This window comes from Poecilia reticulata, chromosome 15 (genome assembly GCF_904066995.2).
Source record: "Poecilia reticulata chromosome 15, P_reticulata-male-v2, whole genome shotgun sequence".
NCBI lineage: Eukaryota > Metazoa > Chordata > Actinopteri > Cyprinodontiformes > Poeciliidae > Poecilia > Poecilia reticulata.
Genome location: NC_088844.1, coordinates 22,066,377 through 22,087,869, shown reverse-complemented (window position 1 = coordinate 22,087,869; position 21,493 = coordinate 22,066,377). Strand labels below are relative to the sequence as shown.

Here is a 21,493-nt window from a genome sequence, read left to right as displayed (position 1 = left end):
GCCTTTGATGTCCACCACTGTGTCCAAGGCAGGCGAACCTGCTCTCTGTTTTCCATTTACTCTGATATTTTTCTGCTTTGGGGGAGAGGAGTTTTGAAGTGGAGCAGACAAAAGGACACATTTGCATGTTTTGGACATCTGTTCTCTGCTTTGAGGAAGAAAGGCTGAAGGTTGTATTCAAAGATCTAAACCTGGAAACTCTAAACTATGATATGGATTTAATAGATGGCATGATCAAACACAATAAAGTGATGCGTTAAAAGACTCGTGCTTTTATTTTATTGTTGTCGTTTTTTTTTTTCAAAATAAGGAGCTATTTCTGAGTCTTATGGTTTGTTGTTCTTGTTCTCTATTTAATAGTTCAAAACATGACAGATAATGAAGAGTAAGTTATTTTCATCTTGAAAATGTATGTGTGTTTATTCACATATTCATATGTTCATTCTGGAAAAAGTGTTTCAAATAAATATGAAAAAAGAAAACGGAGAATGGAAAAAAACATTATATTTCCGTACTTCATCACCTATCCCACTGCATGACAATTGCATCAGCACATCCATTCAATCATCCTCACAGCATCTGATATTCCATCCACCCATTCATCGATACACGTACTTGTCCGTTCATCCATCCGGGCCAGTTTTTGTGTAGGACCGCCCCTGCACCAGGAGTTTTGTTCCAATCTCGCGTCTCATGGTAAATAAGTTCAGGGAAACGGTTTAAAGCGCGTCTTCCTCTCCGTGCGGGATCAGTGGATTGAGGCAGCAGCCTCCCTGCTAGGTGCATGCTTTAACACCCAGCAGGGACGCTACTGAAGGGGACAATAACGCTCTCGCACTGACTAAAGTCACATCACGCACCGTTTGTCTTGCTTAAGCGAAGTGTCGCCACTGTTTTCCGCTGCAGCTGCGCACGCGTTAAGTTGAGGTGTGGACCTCCATGGTGCGATCCTAGATGCGCCTACGGGTCCTTTGACTTGGCCCAATAAATTTCAGCTAAGCTGTATGGGGAATAATAGTTCACCGTGCAAACCTACAGAAAGTGGCGTTTAAAAAGCGCATTTTGGTCATTTTAATTCGAGGACCGAAAAGCAAATCGGAGTGGGCGAGCGCTCCTCTTGATCTTTCACCAGAATAAGTGGAAATTAAAGCCAGCTGCACCTCAGTTTGATGAGGAGGGTTCAAAGGGATGAAAGAGTTAATCAGAGGGGAGGGCGCGGGCACATGGAGGGAGGTGTGTGTGTATGTGTGTGTGTGTGTGGTGGGGGGTGCCTTGGTATAAAACCAGCTCCAGATCGCACAACAACACCAGCGTGCGTCTGCCCTATTTCCTCCCGCAGGTTTCTTCAACTCTCGAGTTTAATGCTGACCCTGACTTGGAAGATCTCTAGTTTTTCCTCGGTTCTACCTGTGCCGTTAGTCCAAAAGTCTTCTCGCTGGACTATGCCGCGCAGAATGCGAACTGTGCAGAAAGTTGCGCAAAGCGGATGAAGTGGAGAAGTGAGGGGGAAACCTGTGACATGAGGTTGAAAATGCGGCGAGGAAACGCAGCTGCGAGTTTTCTGAGTTTGGAGATCTGACAAGAGCGGAAAGTACTAATGCTGCATGCTGGATCAGCACCACAGCTACTCGGTACAGGCTGGAGTAGTCTCTGAACTCAGTCAAGTGTTTACGCATTCAGCCTAAATAAGATTATATGATTAGAAAGCCAAGGAGAATTGGTTTAGAAAAAGAAAAAAAAAACTGGATCCAATTTCATCTCCAGTTCCTCGCATTCTCTGACTGCTTGTTCACCTTTTCGATCGGTTTCCTCCCCGGGTTTTTTTTTTTTTTAAATTTTATTTATTTTTTATTTCCTTTCCTTTTCTTTCTTTCTTTCTTTCTTTCTTTTCTTTTTTTTTTATTTTTTTTTTTTGTCTTTTGCACCTCTGATTCCCGAAGTGGCTCCGAAGTGGTGTTGCGGCTCCTCGTCCCCGGCGGATCCGGAGATTGGAGTCTCTGCACCGGTGGGAGTCGGAGGCGGAGCTGGAGCTCCGGCCACACCGCGGGCTCCGAAGAGCGGCCGCGTCAAGAGGATGGTGCGGCTGGCGGCAGAGCTCCTGCTGCTGCTGGGACTTCTCCTCCTTACCTTACACATCACGGTGCTGCGGAGCAACCCGCTGCCTCAAGGAAATGCTACTGTGAGCCTGGATCAGGATACAACACTTTCAGAGGTGAGTAAGGAAATCTGCTGCCACGAAGGAGAAACTTAATGTAATGTAGGCGTTGTCCAGGTAACCGAGCCGAACCAAGTCTACAGGGGGCTTTGACCAGGACTTGATTTGGGGGGCGGGGGGGGGAGAGAGGTCCAGTGGTTTCTCACCACAAAGCCACTTGTAACTCTTGAACTGCCCATGCTTGAACTTTATTTCAGTAGGCTCACCATGCCAGTTTTCAGTGGAGCACATCCTCTAAATGCAGGACTATGAAAAGTTTTTTTTTTTTTTTTTTTTTGCGTTTCTGCATTCTGGTCATAAAAGTTTTAGATTGTCAGCCGTTGGTATCAGACAAAGGTTCAGTTTTCAAATGATGTTATCAGTAGTTATCAGTAGCCTTTGTGTCACCTGGCAGTGAGTCTTTGACATCACTGGAGGAACAGATCTGATTCAGCCAGTTTGGATGGTTTCAGTGCCAAACAACCTCTTGATTAACTGACTTTAAGGAACCCACTCAAAAGACTTTCTTCTATTTGTTTTGTTTTTGTTGTTTTGTTTTTTTGGACTTGCTGGTGTGGTTTGAACAATTGTCCAGCTGCATAACCTGCTTTTGCTGGAGTTTTCAGGTCACAAACTGGTGATCAGACATTGTCCCTTGGGATTCATTGCAAGCAGTAGTTAAAAAAAAAAAAAGTCACCCAGATCCTGACAGCTGTGAAGTAGCCCCACACCATCACACTTCCACTACTGTATTTTGCTGTCAGTATGATGTTTTTTTTAAAAAAATGTTGTTCTGGGTTCTTGACCCATTTCTGGAGGGATTTTGGTATTGTGCCGTTACTTCAGGGAAGGTTCACCACACTTCCATGATTTCTCTATTGGGGGATATTGACTCCCCTCTGGTGTTCAGTGGAATCCCAAATCTTTCAGAATGGCTTTGTAAGCTTTTCCAGACTGATGGAAATCGATACGTTTCATTCTTCCCTGTACTTGAATTGTTTTGATCAGTGTTTTGTTTTTTGTTTGTTTTCCTTAGATCTGCTACTCTACTTCCTGTTGTTGAACAGGTTCTACTTAGGTGATTTCTCGATTGTACAGGTCTGGTAGTAAAACTGCTAATAAAATTAAAGTCTTTGTTCCAAAACACATAGTTGGTCACAATAAATTAATTGTCAAATAATGATTTTATTATTTGATTGCTACATTTTTGGGTCAAGTTAGTTTGCACAGCTTTTTTTCCTTAACTTAAATAATTACTCAAAAATCTACATCTTAATCTCTGGAAACATTTCTGTGATGGAAAAACAACAACAACCTAATATCTAATTATGTAGTTCAGAAAACGCATATCAAAGATAATCAGAGTATATGATAAATTGTATGATAAATTGTTTATGATATGACTTGTCATGAACAAGTCTTTGCTTATGACTTCAAAGACTTTGCATAATGTTTACAACTGATACATTTGTCAGATAGTTTCAATAAACAAGTAAAACTGTTACTCACCACGCCAAAACTGTCTGAGGCAATTTAATAATTGTTATTTCTAAAGACATCAGAAGTTTTGGGTTCTCGTTTGAGTCAGAATCTAAGTGCTGTTTGGGGCCCTCTGGTGGCTTTTATTATTTTTCATTTATTAACCCCAATTCCACCAGGAAAATCCCAATGAGATCAAAATTATTTGCTTCAAGAGAATCCTTGCCAAACAAGAGAGTCTGGTGACTTTGACCAGCTGCTTGGTTTGCTTATGCCTCTGGCTGGCTCTGTTAGGTTAATTAAAGCCTTCACTTACTGAAGAAGGCTCTTGGGAGTCTCTGGGGATTGGCGCATTCTCCCAAAAGGGAACCCCCAGGAATGATGGTGTGCCAGGAGAGGGGTAGAAAATGATCCGGGGTCAGAGATCAGCCCCCTTGCCCCACAGCAGACACACCTCCTATTGTCAGGGAGTTAAATGCTAGCTGCAGGCACTTCTGTCATCAAGGGCTCATCACTGTCATCCAAACCCTTACGTGATAAGGCAGCGGATCAGGCCTGAGCCCCTCATGGTGCCCCATTTCCTGTTAAGATTCCCTGATGTGTGTTTGGAGAGCATTTTTTCATAAACCAAACCTCCACCTTGTTTGGGTTTCATGCAAGGGAAATTGTGTTTGTTGTTGTGTTTTGCTATTTATACAAAAACCAATTAAGGTGCCATGCTGGAAATTATTGGAGCAGAGGTAAAGGAAACGTCATTACAAGCAGGAATGGTTAAATTACTGACAAGAACATTTAATGAGATGAATTTGTTAAAATTGAAATAAATAGAAAATTATGTTACCCCCGGGATATATTTAGAACATAAGATCATTCAGTGCTGCAGAAAAATAATGTTAAAACCTAAAAACAACATTAAAACACTCTAACCTGAATATAAAAGCATGCAAAAGATTTTCTGTGTCCTGTTTTGACAGGAAACCCCCTATTATGGCAATGTTTATGAGACGGTAGTCATGGTTTTTATGTGGATGTTAAAATTTCCATTTGAGTCAAACGGCTAAGTTACTCGTGAGAGGTGTTGTGTTTATTTTTGCTTTTTTGCCTCACTGATTCTGAGTGCTGATCTCTAGCATTTTTGGGACCAAAACAACTAACTTTTCTGTATTAAACTACAGTAGAGGTGTCCCAACCTTCTGCTACAGAAGCCAGTGCTTTTGGGCAAAAACCACTGGATATTTGTGGCTCCATTTACTATAAAGACACAATAAAAGCACAAAATGTGGGTAAGAAATGAGGAGCAGTTTTTTTAGGAATACCTTTTTAAAATGTGAAATATCACCTTTTTTTTTCTCTTTTTTTTTTAAGTGTTTTTGTGTCAACCACTTGGAGTGTTCAACTAGTACTGCCATTCTCTAATTGTGGTGAAGAGGCTGAACAAAAATCATTTTAAGGGCCACAAATGCCCTCTAAGTACAACTTTGGATGCCCCTGAGCTGGAGGAACTTCTGGAACATTCACTCACTTAGGTTATGCCACATATCGCCGATTTTAGGAGGTGTTGCAGTACTGCATATTGTGAGCAAGTAGGAGCCTAGATATTAAATGAAAGTGGCTTGAGAGTAGAACCTTGAGGAACCCCACCTGTGATCTTAAACTCGGGTTCATCATTGTCAAATGACACAAAACTATCGCAATAGTTTGGCTCAAGAAACAGACAATAAATAAAACAAGCCCTGAAATCCAGGATTACTGAATGAGAAGTACAACATAAACTTTTGCACAATAAATCAATTGGGTTCAATTTTCCTTGGTGTGATAACATGAATTGTCATCACACATCTGATCAAACTGATGGTTTTGACTCCCCTGTGATCCAGGTCAAAACGTGCCATAACACAATTCAGAAGGGAGACATTTGTCAGCATGACACCACTTGAAACATGTTTAATGGCTTAGCAGCCCATTTTAACAGCAACATCAAGCAGACATACTTCAACAAAGCCATAAATCCACACCAAAGACTTATGAGGGGTTTGGGATCAACGGGCTTCTTTAGAAAGTGTCAAAGGTATAGTTCAGGAATTTTAAAGTGAGGGTGTGTTGAAGGCTCATAGGCAGCTCCCACTTTACTTGTAACAGATAAGGCTCTCTGTGTTTCATTTAGTAAAAATCTATATTGGTAGCCAATGATCATTGTTGTGCCCCATCAACAATCTTCCTATATCGTGTAGTAAGAAGATACAAATGTAAAGTATTTCCAGTTATATTCACTGTTAGAAAAGTAAAGAGTAGCTAGAATCAAAATATCAGTATTTTCTCTGGAGTCAAATGGGGCGGCCAGAAATTTTCCAGCGGGAGGCCATGCCCCCTCCTGGCCACCTTTTAGAGGTGCCACTGGTTACTTTGATTTGAAATACTTTACATGTTCTGTTCTCATGCATGTTTCACACAGGATGAATTTTGGTGACACCCCATCTCCTAACTGCAATTCCCATGTAATCATAACATCCAATGCAAATATGACAAGAGTTTATAAAATGGTCTTGCTTTAAAAACCACTGTGATACTCTTGAGTTTGAAATATTTTTAAGACAGCAGAGGTGAGCTCTGGTTTGGCATAAAAATGCCCCACAAAATAGCCCAGGGGAACCTCATACTTGAACTGTGTTCGCTTAAGCGAATAAAGAAATCTAATTGATTTCTTAGATTTTTCATGTCCATGATCAATCCGCAGCATCGTCATGGGCAGTCAAGTAGTTCTTGACCAGGTGTTAAGACCTTATTGATCTGTGGCTCCGGAGCCACAAGTGGCTCTTTGGACTTTCCGCAATCGTTCTTTATAGCTTTGGATATAAACCTTCAAAGAACCAAGCAGTTTGTTTTAATGCACAGGTGCAGGTTTTAGCAGCTTTCTTAGTTTGCCATGCATGTAATTACAGTAATAAAGTAATTCTAAAAGTACAATAGTATATTTTTCTTGTGCTTTTTAAAAAGAAAATGAATCATCCTCTTTTCAAAGGGCATATGTGTTTTATTTTCACTGATTTAAAAAAAAAAAAATCATGTAACATTTTTGGCTCTAAATGAGTTTTCTTTAGCAGGACGGTGGGTAAAAATGACTCTTTGGGTTGTAAAAGTTGCAGATCGTTGATTAAGTCAATTTTACTATCTCACCTGCTTTTCCCATCCATTAAATATTATTATATGATCGACGGGGTCAAACGCACAACTACAATCCAGAAAAAACAAGATGGTTTTTGTACCCTAGATATTATGCATTTTAAAATGTTCACTTAATTTAAACTTTTACACTTTCTCTACCACGTGACGCATGTTTTCAGTGCTACAACATCCGCTGTGGTTCACGGTAAACTGATCTGTTCAAACCGCTGTTTTCAGTGCTTCCTCTATGATTCAGGTGAGGGCGTGCCTCAACGGGAAAACACTTGTCAGCATGACACCACTTGAGACATGTCTAATGGCTTAACTGCCCATTTTAACCTGAGCGTCATGCAGGCGTACAGTCACAGCGCTCGAGGCGCTGCATGGCCCCCATGTGCAGACACTGAGTCCTCAGTGCAGCTGCCCTGGGTTCAGTTGTTGGTTTTCATGTCTTCCTCTTGCCTTTTAGTAAAGCTTTGGATTTTGACCAAAGCTTTAAGACTTACAGACAATAGTGTTTGTAAGTCTTAAACATCATTCAATTACCAAAGTATTTAAAATGCTCATCCCATGTAGCAGATAATTATGTATCTTCCTTGGAAAAATGTCTGTTCAAGTAAAATAAAAACATGTCAGGTATGTTTTTTTTTTATTTTTTTTACAGCTAATGACTGAGGTGCACATTTTCAAGTCTGTTTTCCTGGATGTTAGGCCATACAAAGCTGAGGAGGTATTCCAGGAATTTATTGAATATTTGTCGTCCAGCCAAATGTTGAATTGGATGAGCAGGAAGAGGAGCAGCGGGGAGTTTATTCTGAGAAATCAAAGGAGGGATTCTGAACTCTTCATCACCCCACATTTCAATTATCCTACAAATTCCTTTAGCAATGAAAAATGAAACAAACCTTGAATGTTTTTTTTTTTGCACATAAAGTATAGATAAGCTTCATTGATTTCTAATGAAAAGAAGTGATGTCATTCTGTAGCCATGCTTGTCACGGCTCAGGCCATGCATTGTCATCCCAACAAGGTGTCAAATGAACAAAAGTGCAGCAAAAAATAATTTACTTTAGCTTATTTATGTCCTCTCTTACTTTTAAATTATGTACCTTTTCAGTTTCATTTGCATCCACCTTTTAGATGTGTGAAGCGGGAAGGATGATTTCTTTTTTTTTTTTCTCCACCACTGCTGAAAACCATGTGGTACCGTGTAGTCTCTGCCTTAATTTCCTGCCAGTTCCCTGGGGGGGATGAATGGCTCCCAATTGAAAATGGTCATGGCCCTTTAAGATGCTCCACAATGTAAAGCCAAATAAAAAGGGAGGAAGCGGGAAAAGAAGGCGATGAAGAAGAAGAGATACTGTGAGGGAAGAAAGGAGGTGGCTTGTGTGTACAAGTGTTCATTCATGCCTTTTGGGAGTTGGGGTTTGGGGGGGAGTGAGGCATCCTGGGAGGCCCCAGATGAACGGACGACTGGTGTGTCACTTTTGATCTCCAAATGAAAGGATGCTCCTCAAAATATGAGCGATGGGAACTATAAAGCAGCCTGTTGTCAAAGCTGCTTGATATTTTCTATTTAAATGGGTTTCTTCTGTGCTTCTTTACAGATAAGGTTGTGTTTGAGAGCAGAACGATGAAAGGGCTTGTTTTTTTTTTCATTAACACGTGTGTCATATTCCTCTGAAAACAGTATAGGAGGACGGGTGAATAATCTGCTAAAAAGAAAACTTTAATTTCTTAAACTTATGTTTTCTAAAGCAGCCCTGATATTTGTCATAGCGCCATATATTAATAATCTGCTGTGTTAAAATAAATGTCCATTCTTTCTGCTGTTAAATATTGATAGTGGCCCCTGCTGAGACAAACTACACAGATGAGACGCCTGCTTTTGTATTACGCCGCTGTATGTTTGCGCTTACGTTGTGATTAAACCTGCGAATGCTCCGTCTCGGTTGCTCCCTCGGCGGAGCTCAGTTACAGCCAACGAGTGAAATCTGAAGACTGGGAACATGAAAGGCTGGGTTATCACATGGGCAAATCAAAGTCCAAGTACTTTTGTTTGAAGCAGCGAGAGCTCTGTAATGTTCATGTAAAGAGCAGATTGCTGAACCATAAATTGGGCTCCCGAAATAGTTTTATAATTTTTTATTTATTTATTTATTTTTTATTTTACAGAGCTCATAGCCATAAGTGTCTGGTTTTGGAAACAACACTGCTAGGGTTTTAAGTTTTATGATTACTTTTCCCACAAATATTATAATTTTCTACATGAATCCTCATGCGCAAATCATTCCATTATCCAGAAAAAAAAAAGAAAAAAAAAGCTAAATTCTTTACTAAGAGGTCACAGAAAAATCCATGTTTCTTTCTCTAAATGAATCATTCAGCAGCAGGAATTCTTTAACGTTTTGTCACATTTAAGTTGATCTAAAAAAAGCAACACAGCTGCTTTTTCCTCAACAGAAGTTAAATGTACATTTATAATCCCGGCTCCCTTGCTGCGCAGCTCCATTTACAGCGTCCGTTTTGCCCCAGAGTGCACCTTGGCTCCACACAAACAGCTCCAGTGGGGGCTTTCATGCCCGCCACAATGTGGCTGGGCTGACACTTTGTCTGTGACAGGCCACCGCAACCGTGCAGCACCGCTTCCATATTCTCAGGCCTCGGTCTGGCCACAAAAACACTGGGAAGGGAAGAAAAGGAAAAAAAAGAAAAACAAGAAACATGATTGATGCCTTGCTTTGATCTTATTTTCTGCCACCCCAGAATGGATGATTGCAGACTACTTATGGGTGTCTGTCCAATTTAGGAATAATTGTTCCTTCTGTGCATACCTGATCGAGGACATATGCCTCAGCTGTCATTATGGGATGGATTTACAACACCCTGTCAGAAGACCAAATGTTTTTCTGTCTTCAAGAAGGCAGATGTAATTATTTTTGCAATGTTTGCTTAGGTTTTTCTGTATAGCAGAGCAGGAAAACCATCACTCTTACATGGCTCTTTTTTTAGGCAGCAAGACAGCAGAACATGCTATCTAAGTACACAACATATTACTATGGTAAAGTTGCAGCATATTTAGTTGGGGTAAAAAAAAAAGGAAAAACACATAGTCAGGACGCACATAGTACCTAAAAGCAGGCTCAGAATAGATTTTATTTTGATTGAAGCAGACAGTTCTTCTGTCTGGGTTCAGAGTCGAACTCGCATGAACTCAGAAATTCACCAAATGTTGCTGTGTAAAAGAAAAACGTAGCGATCTTTGTTCTGAAATGATCAAAAACAGGAATTAAATGTATTCTATATGTACTCCAAACACATTTCAATTGTATACATATGTTTGTTTCTTTCTCTTCTTTAGCAAAACACCTTAAATGCAAGAAGTAGGTCATTCGCCCAGCTGGCTCCTGAAGACCGGAGGTCTGGTGCAGAGCACCGGCCAGCCCATCAGCCTGCAACACTGCCTTGGGTGCAGGGCAGCAACGTACACAAGGATGGTCCTGGGGCTTTCCTCCTGGATCTGCATAACTTTCCGGACCTCTCCAAAGCCGATATTAATGGACAGAACCCCAACATCCAGGTGAACATGTGTGCCTGTGCACCTGCTGTTTGATGCACTTTGATGCTTTTCTTTACTTCAAGGGACACTCAAGAATTTTTGAAGTGAGGCTCTGTGAAATGGTGATAAGCAGTTAATGTCCTGCCTGCAGTAGATAACTCTCTTGGCGTCTTCGTTTAGCAATAAACGCAGAGGAGTTGGTCCGAGAGTCTTAAATCAGCAGCTAGTTTAAGAGGGACCAAGAAAAAACTGGAGTTCTACAACTCTAATCTAAAAAAATGTCATAAAACAAAATACATTTTAAAAACAATTTGCATCTACTGCTTATTTACATAGAAACTGTTCACTATGTACACAGGAAATTGTGAGAGGAGGTGGTGCAGCACCAACAATCTTCCTATGTCAAACATGACAAGAGCAGAACATCCCTCAATCAGATTTTACTTGACATTTGTGTCTTTTTATACCCAGACTGCTCAGATTATTTTTTGTGTGTGGAAACCTAAAGCTAATGGCTAGACCAAAATACCTTAAGAGCAGTTTATGCAACTTTAAGGTATTTTCACATTGGCATTGGGTGACTAAAGTTAACAATTTACTACAATTTACAATTTTCCCCCACAATGATCATCCTGTTCGAAACATGTACTGTGGATGTAGCATATAAAGTATTTTGGGTCAATGAGACAAAAGTTTTCACTAAGCACTAATATTTTTGTGAGGTGGTCCTGGAGGCTTATATGGTCTGAAATCAAAATGGATTTCAGAGACATTAAAACCATTACAGTCAAAAACCTTATGGGAGTGCACATTTTTTAACCCTTTCAGCCATCATGATTGCATTGGATGGGTTTTTACACTAAAGCTGATGATTACAGGAAATTCTTAAGAAGGAGACAAAGCATCACCAAAGCGTGAAATGCATTCTAAGCATGGAACATGACCAGTATTCCAGTCAAAATATCTACCATGTAAAAAATTAAAAGAAGGGTAAAAATCAAGAAAGTTCACTTTAACTGCTACAAACAGACCAATTCACTTTGTTCCCAGAGGCCAACCCTAACAGATTGTCCAAGTTGTTGCGAAACCAAAGCAGATTTTCTTCATCTCTAAAATGCTAAATAACTTGGGAATCCTGTTTCAGGAACCTTAAAATCGTCGCTACGTTGACACCAGCTTGTTATTAACACGCAATCTGTCAATTATTTTCTCTGTGGTAGAGGTGGTGCACCACCAATGACCATTCCAATTTAAAGTGAGGTCAATATAACAGTACTTACTCAAACCACTTTTATATTTTTAGAATTTACTTTATCCTGGTGAAGACTTCTAAACTGTCATCATGTTTGCTTTGGGCAGGTATTTACACAGATGATCGATTGTTTATACAGGGAAGTGAGCTTGGATGTGGTGCCCCACTAATGATCTTCCTGTGTGAAACAAACACTAACAATCATGTACAGAACTTCAGATCAGAGAACCTATCTAAACAAAAGTAAAACAAAAAATATTGTAGCAGTCTATCACCACTGGTGGGGTTCATTTCCTGTGTAAATAATCACTGGATTAATGCAAACAATAAAACAGCCCACACACCATGTTGGTGTTGTACAGTAGACACCTGGGGGGTGCAGCCAATCAGTACCAGGGGAAATGAATCTCATGGGTTAGCTGCTTTGCAAATGGCAGCCAATCCAGCATGTAAAGTAACGTAGGCATTTGAGCTTTTAAATATTTTTTATTCGCTCTATGAAAAGAACTAATGAATATGTCGATTTTCCATAAATAATTTGAAGCTGCGTTCCACCGGAAAGAAATCTGTGAATGCTGAAGTGCAAATATAGGCGATACACCTGATACGCCGCATTGTGTATCAGATCATCTCATGAGCTCTGTGTTGCAGGTGGTGCTCTAAGATGGCATTAGTCCGTTTGTCTTGAGCCCTCTTGGATTACACATTAGCTTAAGCCACCAAGTCCAGCTAATTTGGATTTATGATATGAATTAAGGTAACAAGAAGATTATCTACTGCAGGTAAGTTGTTAACTCTTTATAACCTTTGAATTTAAAATTACCCCGTTAAGCTATTGCGACGCAACAATGAAGGAAAAGAGGTAACAGGAAGGAGAACAGTCTGGTGCACATCGTTGCACCCTCTTTCTTCCCCTTTCTCCATCCTTCTTCTCTACCCTTGCCCCTTTTCACACTTCCTGGATCCCAGTAAAGCGTAGGAGAGACTCCACGTCAATCATACTGACAGCTGAAAGGCAGAGACTAACCAACAGAGCGTCGCTGCCACACTAACCCATGTGCAGGAAGATGGACGGTAGCCTTATGTAAATGTGTGGCAGGCCCTTGGTCATAAATCCCTCAGTGAAGCAGATGGTTGAATAACTGCTGCCATGTTTAAATCATTCTCCTGTCTAATCCACCAAAGGGGGCTCTTTGCATTTCTGAGGGCATCATTGCTAAATATGAGCATGAACAAAGTGTATTAACATCTCAAGATGTGGGAAGAGAGAAAGCAACCAATTGAGCAAGGGCGTGAGGCTGTGGGAGCAAGGCAGGAGGAGGAGGGGGCGTCTTTGATCCTGGGATTCATCTGGCTTTCATGGTCTGGAGGAGGCCGAGTAGCCCTTTGAACTCTGTGTTTAGGTGGAGAGAGCCGGAGAGGTGGGAGGGCAGGGGTGGTGTCCTCCCACCCCCCCTTCATATGGGAGGCACATGTGTCAGGACAGAAAGGGGGAGGGAGTGATGTTTTGTGCTGGGGCAACAGAAAGGGCCTCCTTATTGCATCCGATGTTATCATTCATATCTTTAAGAGGAATATATATCAATTTTAGACAACCCCCTCATAAAAATCTTTAACATTAAGCATAAATTAGTTGGCCTTTCCGGTAGTTTTTAGCATCATCCTGAAACCCCCTTTACTGAAACCGAAAGAACCACAGCCACTAAAACAAGAAAACACCCCCGTATGTGAGAATAATAGCACCTTCCTGAAGTACAGTATGTCACTGCATGGCTGGAGACATGAAACAAATTGTTTGCATGATCAGAACAACTTTGACTGGAATATGTAAGATGGATACTCATTGGTGACAGGAAAAGGACATGACAAGTGCTTTAGCCAAAATCACCAGTGAAAGAAAAAGTGGCTGAATCTGTAGAAATAAACACAGAGAAGGAAAACGTATAAATGTCTTCTGGAAACGCTTTTTGCCTTATGGGTATAAAACAGCTGAAATCGTAGTTGGGGGCACAATATTCCTCCAGGAAGATAATTGGGACCTGTGCTTGTTTTCTTTCTCAGTGTTTGAGCCAAATGAATGAGAGAACATTCGACAGCAGATGCTCTCTGACTGTTTTGACTTTGCTTGCAACCACCGTTGCATTAACTTCAATTGACTTTTTAGGGACAAACAACTTGTTTTAAGAAAATCAAGAGTAGGTTGTGTGACAAATGGTGTCCTTGGAAATGTTTTGACAGCTTTGACATCATCATCACTTAACTTTTGGCTTCCCTGTGCTAACTTGTTTTTAATCTAATCTTCCAAATTCATGGCATTGCAATGAATACAACTGTCATGAGCCATCATTTATCTCTACAGGTGACCATTGAAGTGGTGGATGGACTAGAAGGCCATGAACCTGAGAGAGGACTACGCAAGGAGAGCAAGCCCAACTGGGCCTCCCCCAACTGGAGAAACTGGTGGCCTCACACCTCCTCCTCGTCCTCTCATCAAACGGAGGAGCACGATCGCTCCTATGGGAGAAAAGCTGAGGACAGCAACTTTCTCAGGCCGCCGTCTGACTGGGACAGGAGAGGAAGCAAAGCTCAAACCGAATACGGTGAGACTGACAGCAGGGTGTGGGTATTTGTTTGTGTTTGCGTGATATGTCACCGGCTCCAATGGGGCTCTTATTTGAGCACTGCTTCCCAGATGGCCGCGGTCTGATGCGGAATCTGTAATTTGCAGATTTACTGATTTAAGCTGTCAGAATAATAATGGCCGTCATCCTAGGCAAGCCCCGATTGAAGCCCTTACGCGTTTTTATGGGACAGATTCCGCTGTGGCGCAAACCTAGCTGCGTCGTTGCATCAAAGTTCAGTCACAGTCAAGGAGCCGGAAGCACCATTAGGGCCTCTGAGGGACTCGAACCACGCTCTCCAAAAGCAAACCCCACAGATAAATCTGCCGTGAAAGAATTTATGCTCACTGTCATACAGTGCGGCCCGTGTTGAAGCATGCCCAAACCAACGCAGTCAAAGAGGAATTTCTGTGTCGTTTTATTCACTTGCACTGGGGTGTTTGGAGGAAAGATGTTTGATATTTAGTAAACCATAACCCTTGTTAAATGCCTCTGGCTTATCGCTGCAGTCATCTCCATCATTCTTCCTGTATTTCACACCACAGTAATGGACATGAAATATTTTATCTGCATTACTGTCATAGTCTTAAAGTTAATGATGCACCGATGGGACAATCATTCATCTGACGTGTGGCCTGAGAATTTTCTTTTTCTTCCTGAATTCAGATTTTTATCTTAACTGAATATGGCTAACGTGGTTTATATTACTGAAAAATGCACATGCTGAAGGGCAGATGGAGGATATATAGGGTGGTTTGAACGCCAGCCAGAAATACTTGTATCCCAAAATGGCCAGATTAAATGTTTCTCTCTTTTTGAATATGGCTTTTCAAACGTGGATCAATGTGTGTGGCAGAGTGACGGCGGTGGTGGTGGGACAAGGTGACCCTTATGTAACTGCTTCTCTGTTTGCATTTGCTGTCATTTCACTTTGAATTTTCAAATTAAGGAGTTAAGCACACAGCAGCTATGAGGTGTTCAATGTGCACTAAAATTCGTCATTGAACCTTTGTTAGAAGGCTTTTGTGCATTTTCTCATACTACACCCGCACATAGAAATATATTTTATTGGGATTTTATATGAAAAACATACAGGAAATCTAAAAGGTTTTGCATATGTTTGGATGGAAATGATCAAAAATTTAACTGGCCATTTGAATAATTGAACAGGATCTGATTTAAACATATTTAGCTGGCTGTATTGTTATTATTATTTCCCTGCAGAAACGGTAAAACTTTCCTGTGTTTTTATAGATCCAAGCAGGTTTTCTTTGTGGACTGCTCTGATTTTTATCGCCAGTCATCTTCCCATGAACTCTGACCAATTTAACTGCCTCTGGTGAAAAAAAGCATTCCCAAGTTTTATCATGGGAATGGTGTCAAGTGTTGGTTTTCCACCGCACATACCATTTGGCATGCAGATTAAAAAAGTTTTGTTTGGTCTCATTTGCCAAGAGAACCTTCTTCTACGCATTTGCTGAGTTTGTTACGTGGCAAACTGCAAATGATAATACTTCTGACATTCCTTCAACAATGATTTGTACTCTCTACTCTTGTATAAAGAGTCAGTTTAGTGGAGTACATGGCTAGTGGTCTGATTTCCTTTGTACAAGCTACCATTGACCTCCTGCTTCTACCTACACCAGCCTAAGTTCAGGCAGCCATGTCTTGATAAATTTGCATTTTTTTCCAAATTGACAAGAGCTTTTTGAGATGTCCAAAGTTTGGAATATTGTTTTTATGACCTAACCCAGCTTGTGCTATGCTCCTTGGTCTTCACGATGCTGTCTGTTTAGTAATGTAGTGATGAAGGAAGGTTTTACTCTAGATGTATTAAAGAATATTGAGGTTAAGAAGGAAGCAGAAAAAATGCATGTAGTACCGTCCTTCTGCTACTTTGTGTAAAATACATTGAAGTTTGCTTTTATAACATTACAATTTGTGAAAAATACATACATGAACAATTTTGAAGTGCACTGTATCTCTAGGATTTTCTCTGAATTTGACTAAAAAAATCTTACCGCCTTTCCTTCCTCTGATCCAAGACTACATGGATGGTGAAGGAGACTGGAGCAGCTGGTCAGCATGCAGTGTCACCTGTGGAAACGGCAACCAGAAGAGAACCAGGTCCTGTGGGTATGCCTGTACGGCCACAGAGTCCCGGACTTGCGACATGCCCAACTGTCCAGGTAATCTCCTGTTTGTTTTTATCCTTGTATGGAGCAAAACAAAACCCACTTATTCATTGTCACTCGTTTTTCATTCCATCCTTGTCCCTTAAGGTTTTGAAGACGCCTTCAAGACGGCAGCTACTGAAGTGAGTCTGCTGGCTGGGAAAAATGAATTCAACGCCACAGAGCTCTTTGGTGTTGGTAAGATTTTGTCCGTTTACTTTTTTTCCCTCCACCCCATCCTTCTTAAAGATGCGACTGCTTTATCGCAGAGAATGTTCCTCTACACAGTTGGTATGCTTCCATTTAGCACCATTACTGTGAAAGTGCTGCAGGGCACGAAGGTCACAGCTTTCATCTCTACCCACCTTTTCTCCCAATGTTCCTAAAGTCTTCAGTTAAACCACACACTTGTGGAAAATGCTACTCCTGCTCCCACTTCTGACTTTAAACTTTAATGCTGGCCACCAAACATTATCTCTTCCAGACACAGACAGCTGTGAGCGATGGATGAACTGCAAGAGTGAGTTCTTGAAGAAGTACATGACGAAAGTGGCCAACGACCTTCCCAGCTGCCCCTGCTCTTACCCGACCGAGGTGGCGTACAGCACGGCGGACGTGCATGACCCCCTCACGCGGCGCGATTTCCGCTGGAAAGACGCCAGCGGGCCGAAAGAGAAGCTGGAGATCTACAAGCCCACGGCCCGTTACTGCATCCGCTCCATGCTGACCCTGGAGTCGACCACGCTGGCCGCGCAGCACTGTTGCTATGACGACGGCATGAAGCTCATCACCCGCGGCAAAGGGGCCGGCACGCCCAACCTCATCAGCACGGAGTTTTCCGCAGACCTGCACTACAAGGTGGACATCCTGCCCTGGATTATCTGCAAAGGAGACTGGAGCCGCTACAACCAGGCCAGGCCGCCAAACAATGGCCAGAAATGTCCAGAAAATCCTCAGGATGAGGATTATTACAAACAGTTTGAAGAAGCAAGGGAGTTCTAGGCCACTGTGCAGCTCAAACTAGACTCAGAGACTCGTGCATCGTCACAAGTAGCACACTTGTCATAAACTTGTCGTCCGTTTTTTTCTGCTTTGGTGACAAGTTCCGTTTTTAAAAGGTACTCTTATAATGTTGCTGCAAAATGTTACTCAGAGTTGGTCACAAAAAGGGAGAAATTTCTTCATTTTCTTTGCTTAAAAGGGAAAGTTACTATTATAGAAACGTCAGTTTAGACCGTGTCCAAGTTTGTCTCTGTAGATGTTGCAGTGATAGAGACGCCCTCTCCCAGGAATGTGTTGGTCAGAAGGGGGCCAAAGGACAGAGCGGCTCAGTTTTAATAATTTTCTGTGCAGGTTTTATCCATGTAAGCTTGTGGGTATGAATATTTAGCATGCACATTTCTGTTTCGTTCATGTACCTCTGTAATATCCTGTCTGTGAGGCAGTTCATTGTAAAAAGCCTGCATTAGTTTTGTAAAGTATTTATTAAAGTGTAGCTGTGATTGTGGTGGGTGTCTGTGATTTTAGATTCTCTTTCACATAAAGGTTTTTTCTCTCTCTCTCCCTCTCTCTCTCTTGCTCCGTGAACATTTTTTACACGTCTTCTACTCTTACAAACTTCAAACTACTTTATAGGGATTTAATATTAAGGGCAAAAAATGGCTTCAGTGCAGATTAAATATAGATTGTCTGCAATCACAGATTCTTATTTGGATTTAGGTCTGGACTTTGACTAGTACATTCCAACAAATTAATATGCGTTGCTCCAACCGAATGGTGAACAAAGTCAGTCCTCAAAGGCCAGTATCCTGCATGTTTATCCTGCTGGAGAAAACAGGCTCACAACATGATTTTGTACAGTGTTTAATTACACACAAGTGGACTCAACTGTTAAGTGACTTCTGAATGCATTAGTGGCCTTTATTCATTAGTAGCTGACCAGGAAGAGAAGGAGTCTGAGAGGGGGAAGACATGACGTAAATGTATCAACTGAATCGAACCGGAGTTGTGTGCCGGCTCTACCGCTGAGGCATGTGGAGACCCGTGGGATTTTATTAAGCGGTATTAGAATAGAAGGGCCTAAATGTAGACACTTTCTAGGTGTTTATGTGTTTAAAAAAAAAAAGAAACTGTGGATCCTTTGCCTGACATTTTCCCCCAATTATTCACTAATTTGTGTTGTTCTGCCACATAAAATCCCAATAAAACACGCTGAGGTTTGTGGTTCCAATGTGACAAAATGTGAAAAAGTTCCAGTGGTTTGAATACATTGAGACACTGACGAAGACTAAACAAGAGCTTTGTCTCTAGTTCGTACCTCACCATCGCTCAAAGCATAGGATGTAACAGAGCGCGAAAAACGCAAGAAATAAACGTGCAGAGAAACGATTGAATAAGAAATGTCAAAAAAAAAAAAAAAGCCAACGAATGTGCGAAGTGTACCGTCATCTCCAAGATTCATCAACTGCTCCCAGATTTCTCTCCTGCTGTCAAACAAACAAAAAAAATCATCTTCAGGAACAGAAAAAAAACCCTTCTCATCTAATCAATTACACTCCTCCACAGAGTTAAGCCAGTGCACAAGACTTCCATTAGTTCCATCCAGAGTGGCTGTCAGGCCAGGCCTTTTGATGGGGCTGTGATATTTCTTCAGAGGGCGAGGAGAGTAAGGTTCCTTTGAATGCGACTCAGATTCTTTCTTTGGCATGTGTCCTCACATTCCTGAGTAATTTCTCAGTGTACACACACTCCCACACACACACGCATTCACTTCACTGCTGCTTGTCTGTAGCACTGTGTGTGTGTATGTGTGTGTGTGTGTGTGGTGGTGGTGGGGGGCGGGTGGGGTGGACCTCTGACCGTTCCCTCTCCACTGAGTGCTGCAGTCATTGTCACACAGAGAAAGCCATTCATGGTGCCCTCATTCCTGCAGTCTCGTGTGCTGCACAGCTGGCCGGGTGCAGGGGCTTGTCTTTATGAAGCAGCAGGCCCCGGCACGTTTCACACCCCCGAGGCGCTCTCTGTGCAACCACCTAGTTGTTTCTGTGTTCGTGGAAAACTCCACGGGCATCGTCCGACCCATTTCTCCAGCGACTCTGCTTTTCCTCAACGTGTTCACTGAAAAATTGAACAAGAAGTTTGCTTAATCTGCTGTCAGTCCCTCCCCCGAGTTAAAGCGTGGTTTATTGCCGAGATTAAAGAGAGCAGCGTGGATCGTTATCTAGGCGCGGCGTCTGCTGAGCAGGTTTAGAGATCAAAGCGAGGTGTTTCACCTTTTATTTTGTAACATTAGCGCCAAGTTCAAATTGACGGCATACCTTCCACTCCGCCACGTCTCTCCCACCCCCACCCAGACTCTCCCCTCCAGGCAGGCTCCCTCCTTGTGGCTCCAGAGCAGGCGGTTACTCGCATGCACGCCGCTGCGACTGCTGCTGTGATTATTGCGCAAAGGTACCGATAGGAATACAGATAGAAGGCTGGAGACGGCGACTGGTGTGAAATTGCAGAGGAGGGCAGAGAAAGTCTACGCCCGCCAGAGGAAAGAAACCTCGCTGCTTGGACTGTTTGTGAGGCCTCGCTGCTGTGCTGCTATTTCCAGCACGGCGTTCTGGTATGTTTCAAAGGCTGCACATTAGTGGTGTATTGTCAAGGACCCGAAAGGGCTCATTAAGCATCACTACGATATGGGTTTTGGTATTTTGCCTCTATTTTTGTTATGAGAAAGGAGTTATGTCCAATGTGCCGCTGACACGGCTTCGGATTGAGCTCGTCGGAGCTTCCACTGGGGTTTCTCACCAGATCTACACACCAGAGCCACAGTGCGACAGTCAACTCAATAATTTCATGGACTTTGACATTAGCTTACGCAAAAAATGTAAAGGGTGCCATGAATTTGTACTTGAATCCCTTTACTTTGAAACAATTAAATAAAATCCAGTGTAACACGTCGAGTAATTAGTGCGCAATTTTGTCTTGGTTGTCTTAAAAGCGTTCATGGATCATGAAGATCAGGGAACACAGCAGACAGGTCTGGAATCAGTTGTGGAAAAGCGTAAAGCAGAGTAACGTTCTAAAGCTATTCCTCTGGAGGAGCTGCAGAAATTCGCAGCTCAGACATGCGGAAGGAAGATCATCTGGCTCTGGTCAGATGAGGCCAAAGCTGAACTTTCTGGACCTACATGCAAAACATTGCGTGGCAGAACACACCATCTTCATCCTCAATATGGAAGTGGCAGCATCCCACCTTTTGGGGTGCTTTTCTTCATGCGGGGGGAGCAGAATCCAAACCAAAACTCTCAGAAAGTTATATGCTGCAAAAGATTCGAGACTCTGGTGGAGGTACAGCCAGAGGATCACTGGATTAGTTAAGATCAAAGCATATCCATGTGTTTAAAATGCCCCTGTAGATTTAATACTCTTCAACTTAGATTCTCATCAAACTCATGCATAAGTCTGATTTGGTGTAATAAATTCAACATGGAGTATTCTTAAAGCTCTGCATCATCATCTTACAAGCAGAAAAGCAAATGTTTGTTTTAGGATCTCGGTCTGAAGGCTCCTGTAGGTAAAGGGGCAGGGACATCTCTTTGTTTTGGGTGTGCTGCAGATGTGGCCGAGCCATTTTTAGTCTCACTTCCCTCACTTTCTTTCACTCGCTCCCTTACACTGCCGCTTTATGGGTGGTGTGGCACAATGCAGGAAGTGTCTGGGCCGCAATACCGCAAGGCCCTAACTTCATGGCAAACCTAATTAAAAGGTTTTTCTTTCGGCTTCTAATCTGAAAGGGCTGTCCTGGACCCGGACCTTGCTTATCTTTCATCCGCCCACCCCCAGTCGTCACCCCCGGCACTTTACTGACAAAAAAAAAAAAGCAGGCACCGTGCCATCGGCTCGCATCTTTGGCATGGCAAAGGAGTAAGCTGTGGGGACCGGGGGGGGGGAGAGCAAATATGGGCATACAGCTGAGCAAACGGGACAAGTACAAGTGTAGGACCTGAGAGGGCACGGAAAACGTAACAGAGCTCTGCTGCTACACAATAAAACGTAGAAAAT

General features: G+C 42.2%; 1 protein-coding gene and 1 long non-coding RNA gene across 2 annotated transcripts; one reads left to right on the top strand and one right to left on the bottom strand.

The window, feature by feature from the left end:
• Positions 1 to 1,936: 1,936 nt before the first annotated feature.
• On the top strand, positions 1,937 to 17,948 carry ism1 (isthmin 1). The gene is made up of 6 exons (XM_008430206.3): positions 1,937 to 2,212; positions 10,197 to 10,415; positions 14,006 to 14,246; positions 16,313 to 16,456; positions 16,550 to 16,639; positions 16,926 to 17,948. The coding sequence occupies exons 1-6, from the start codon at positions 2,075 to 2,077 to the stop codon at positions 17,441 to 17,443; spliced, it is 1,350 nt and encodes a 449-aa protein (XP_008428428.1). The 5' UTR covers positions 1,937 to 2,074; the 3' UTR covers positions 17,444 to 17,948.
• Positions 17,949 to 18,331: 383 nt separating this feature from the next.
• On the bottom strand, positions 18,332 to 20,104 carry LOC145555232 (uncharacterized). Its single transcript, XR_014091337.1, has 2 exons — positions 19,759 to 20,104; positions 18,332 to 19,558 (listed from the first exon to the last, which is right to left on the bottom strand). It is a non-coding gene; the product is annotated as an uncharacterized LOC145555232 (long non-coding RNA).
• Positions 20,105 to 21,493: the final 1,389 nt, after the last annotated feature.

Bases quoted from the DNA above. Each gene is read 5' to 3' on its own strand.
- ism1 (XM_008430206.3), top strand. From the start codon at position 2,075: ATGGTGCGGCTGGCGGCAGAGCTCCTGCTGCTGCTGGGACTTCTCCTC. The intron at 14,247-16,312 runs GTGAGACTGACA...CTCTGATCCAAG, and splicing joins CAAAGCTCAAACCGAATACG to ACTACATGGATGGTGAAGGA. The intron at 16,640-16,925 runs GTAAGATTTTGT...TATCTCTTCCAG, and splicing joins CACAGAGCTCTTTGGTGTTG to ACACAGACAGCTGTGAGCGA.